Source organism: Thermobia domestica, chromosome 3 (genome assembly GCF_964235325.1).
Source record: "Thermobia domestica chromosome 3, izTheDome1.hap1.1, whole genome shotgun sequence".
Taxonomy (NCBI): Eukaryota; Metazoa; Arthropoda; class Insecta; order Zygentoma; family Lepismatidae; genus Thermobia; species Thermobia domestica.
The window spans coordinates 9,023,714-9,027,814 of NC_137456.1; the positions used below are offsets into that span (position 1 = coordinate 9,023,714).

At 34.7% G+C, this 4,101-nt stretch overlaps 1 protein-coding gene across 1 annotated transcript; it reads right to left on the reverse strand.

Annotated features, from left to right (window-relative positions):
• Positions 1-440: 440 nt before the first annotated feature.
• Positions 441-1,649, reverse strand: LOC145681364 (glutamate receptor 1-like). Its single transcript, XM_081753019.1, has one exon. The coding sequence runs from the start codon at positions 1,647-1,649 to the stop codon at positions 441-443; it is 1,209 nt and encodes a 402-aa protein (XP_081609145.1).
• Between the last annotated feature and the right edge of the window lie 2,452 nt (positions 1,650-4,101).

The following is a 4,101-nucleotide window of genomic DNA, read 5'->3' on the forward strand; positions in this document are numbered from 1 at the left end:
TCAAAACATGCCCCCACTTACTTAATGTTGTGGATCCAGGTAAATAGCAACGTTGCATTTTTATTTAACGTTGGAGGCATAAAGAGTATACAGCCCAAACGATTCGTCCGGTTTAAAAAAAATCCTTCACTTTAGATTGAAAACATGATATTTGTAGACGGTTTTTCCTCTTACATTTTGTTGTAACTCTGAGAATAACAGAGTTACCCTATGTCAGGGGACTTTAGAGACAACTTGTATAATAAATCAGGGAGAATTTGACCCATTACCTACAGGCTCTAAGATGCGTTTGTTTTGAGATCATGTTTTGCCATTTTATAGTACATAAATGCATCTAAAATTTCAGAGTATTTTGGTCATAGATGTCGGAGCCTTAATTATAATGAATTGGCTGACGGGATTAAATATATTCTTTCATTTCCAATCACATGACGGAATCCTCACCTATGATATCTCTTCAGACATAGTTCTATAAGAAATACAACAATGCCTAAACTACAGCCTACGAGAAGTATTAAATAACACGAACATACATCATCGAGTGTTAACGCAGAGATAATGGATGAAGTGCAATGAGTTTTGAAATTCTCATTTTGTGCCTCGTCCATGACTTCTTTTATCCAATGTTCCACTAAACCAGATTCAGTTATTCTTGATACTATCACATTGATTTTCTCCAAATAAGGAAAATCTTTCGTCACACAGAAAGATGACATGTACCTACCAACATTTTCCGTTATTACATGGAATTTGTCGTTGAACTCACACGATGATATTTTTTTCGATATGTAATTTAGTTGATCTTTCATACTAACAGCACCGAAATTTCCGTCCCTCCCAGCTTTCATTTGAGCTCTTGTAATGTTAGGTTCAAGTTGTGTGTTCAAAGCACTTAAGTAAGGATTATTGGATATTCCTAAAATACGAAGCACAGGTTTCTTACCAAGGATTGTCACTCTTGCTTTTGCAAGTTCTTCCAGTGAATCAACTTGGGTGTAATAACTAGGATCTGTTAGAAAGGATAACAAACTACCCTGATACAAAGAAGATACTATAAAGGAAAACCACAACCAAATCCCAAAATAATATCTCTCAGATATTTTCTTGGGTTGAGAAACACTCACACTAATCAAGACGCTAAACAGAATTAGGAATGTTTCTATTGGGCGTAAAGTCCTTCGGTTGGCCCATTTATAAATTGTTATCGACACTTCCATGATAAAAATTGAGAACACTAACATAACCCATGTTTCGGTTAGAAATGGTTTAACAATGGACAGCCATTTTGGTACAAGTTTGGCCTTCTGCACAACGATACCTAAATTTGTAATTATAAACGGTTTAAGGAATAAGAAATCTTCGTTACGTTTATAGTGGAAGAGAACAGACCGTAAAGCCATCTGGGCTTTACCTTGTGCTAAGTCACCCATAAGATTAGTCCAAGTTCCATTTGCAAGTTTCACACCAGAGTCAGGAGCCGTTAACTTGTCACTGATATGAGCGGGGGTAAAATTTAAATGTCGTATAATACACGTAAACATTTTCCCAAACACACCATGGTAGGTAAACTTTCCATCAGGACGTTGTACTATTTTCAACAAAGGCATGAAATCTGTTCCCGCTGTTACTTTAACAGGATAACCATACATGTCATGCAAATATAATAATGGACGACTTAAAAACTCGGTTACCGTATTTTCTTCCAAACCATTAATGGATGTTGTATAAGTTCTGTTTAAGAAAGGATTATAAGAAGACATGTAAGTTTTTTGTTTGCATTTAGGTTGAACACCTATTGTTTTAGTAAAGTTTTCGTGGCACTGCCTGTAGAACACTGTGGTTTGAAGTAAATGAGCCGTCCACAAAACATTAAACGTTAGTTGAAGAACAGAATCATTTGGTTTGATCGGTGATGTTAGGATAACAACGAACTTTCCTCTGAAATTCCAATGGAATGATTTTTTCGCCACATTTATCATTCGTACAATAGACTCGGGATTTTCGACCAAAATAAAAATTACATTACTCTTATCACTCCGACCTCTTTCAACTTTCATTTGGTTATCTGGTGCATCAATGTTATGTATTATTAACAGAGAAGTACTAACGTAGACAACACTAAGTATATAAAAATGTAAATATATATTTCTTGTAGAAATAATTGATATCATTTTATTTTGTGTTAACTTTCGACATGATGACAATACCTCTTCTGGTAGCCTTGAGTTGTCTGTTGTTTCTTCCAATCTGTTGAGCAGTGTTGATTCTCTCGTTTCTATGAAAACAAACATTCCAAAAAGTATGAACATATATACATCTGGCAACATGTTCACATCTTAATTCCTCACTCCTATAAAGATAGAAAAATCATATTTCAAAAGAGTATAAAATAATTGGCAATTTCAAAGCAAAAGTAGCACCATTTTAAATTTTCGAGAACGAAAGAGCATAGAAGAAAATACAGTGATCATGAAAAAAAATTCTAATTCGAGATTTCAACAAATTTACACGTTATATGGCTCACAGATACCAAAAATGTCAATTTTCGATATTTTTCCTTCTGTCTGTCCTTTCTTCTTAATATACCGTCTAACATATAACTCTAACTAACTAACTCCCTCACTCTACGGCCTATGAAACCCGAAGGCTCAATGCTGCGTACACAAAAGCTCTCCATTGACTTCTATCCTTAGCCAACTGGATCCAGTTTCTACTTTGGATTCCTATTTCTGCTACATCCATATTAATATGGTCTTTCTATCTTCGCCTAGGTCTTCCTAATGGTCGTTTTCCGATTGGTCTTCCAGTCAAGACTTTGAAAGTCTTTCTACTTTCTTCCATTCTAGATACATGACCCGCCCACCTAAGCCTTCTAGACTTGACGACCCTAACAATGTTTAGTAAACCGTATAAATTATGTAGTTCCTCGTTATGAAGTTTCCGCCATTCCCCATTCCGGTTCCTCTTGGGTCTGAATATTCGTCTCAGGATCTTTTTCTCAAATACCTTCAGTCTGCGTTCTTCCCTCAAAGTAAAAGACCATGTTTTGGAACCATACAGAACAATAGATGTGATTATCGTTTTACATATTTTAAGCTTCAAATTCATCGACAGAATTCGCGACGACAAAAGATTTTGAACTGAATAATGACACGAATTCCCTGCTTTCAGTCGACATTTAATTTCTTCGTGAATATGGTTTTCTTCGTTTAATATTGATCCTAGATATTTGAAAGTATCTACTTTATGAAAAGTATTATTTGATATTTTAACGTATTAATAATTTGCCTTATTACGATCCCGACGAACTTTCATTTATTTAATTTTCTCTGCATTTACTTCCAAACCTATGTTCCTGCAAGCGTTTAATAAGACCTCTGCGTTTCTTTCTATTGATCTCCTATCATCCCATATTAAATTTACACCATCAGCTTACGCTATAACCTGGTGAATACCATTCAACTCTAGGCCCTGGTTGCTATCTTTGATTTTCCTTATAGCATACTCCAAAACAAAGTTGAATAATAATGGCGACAACGCATCTCCTTGTTTCAGGTCATTCCCGAGGTGAAAGCTCGTGGACAAAAATTTTTCTACCTGGACTTTACTTTGGGATTCATTTAAACATATCTTAATTAATCTTTTACGATCGGGACCAAATTTAAAATTCAAGATTTTTCTGTGATTCTCCACAGGAATTTTTCGAATTTTCTTCTTATCCCTAAAAATAAGGGTAACTTACTTAAGGGTGAAAATCAATGTTTGCGATTTTCTCATAACGAACCTCACGATTTTCTTATATTGCATAAATCAATTTTAAATTACAATCCCATGCAGTGATAAGCCTATAAGTTATTTCTCTGTGGAAAATCAAGAAGGGATATTTTACTCTTTGTTTTTTTTCTTCTTTCTTTACAATTTTCTCAAGAATGACTAAGGCGATTTTATCCGGAAATATAATCACAAAAAGGTTATGTTCTGACTCATTTACAAAACTGTCCCTAAAATCGCTTTTCCACAATAAATGGTACTGTGCAATACCATTATGCGGCATAAAAATTATCTCCCTCCAATATCTTAAATTAATCATGTTAAGCTGCA

Excerpts from the sequence above, each read along its gene's own strand:
- LOC145681364 (XM_081753019.1), bottom strand. The coding sequence starts at position 1,649 with ATGTATGGTTATCCTGTTAAAGTAACAGCGGGAACAGATTTCATGCCT.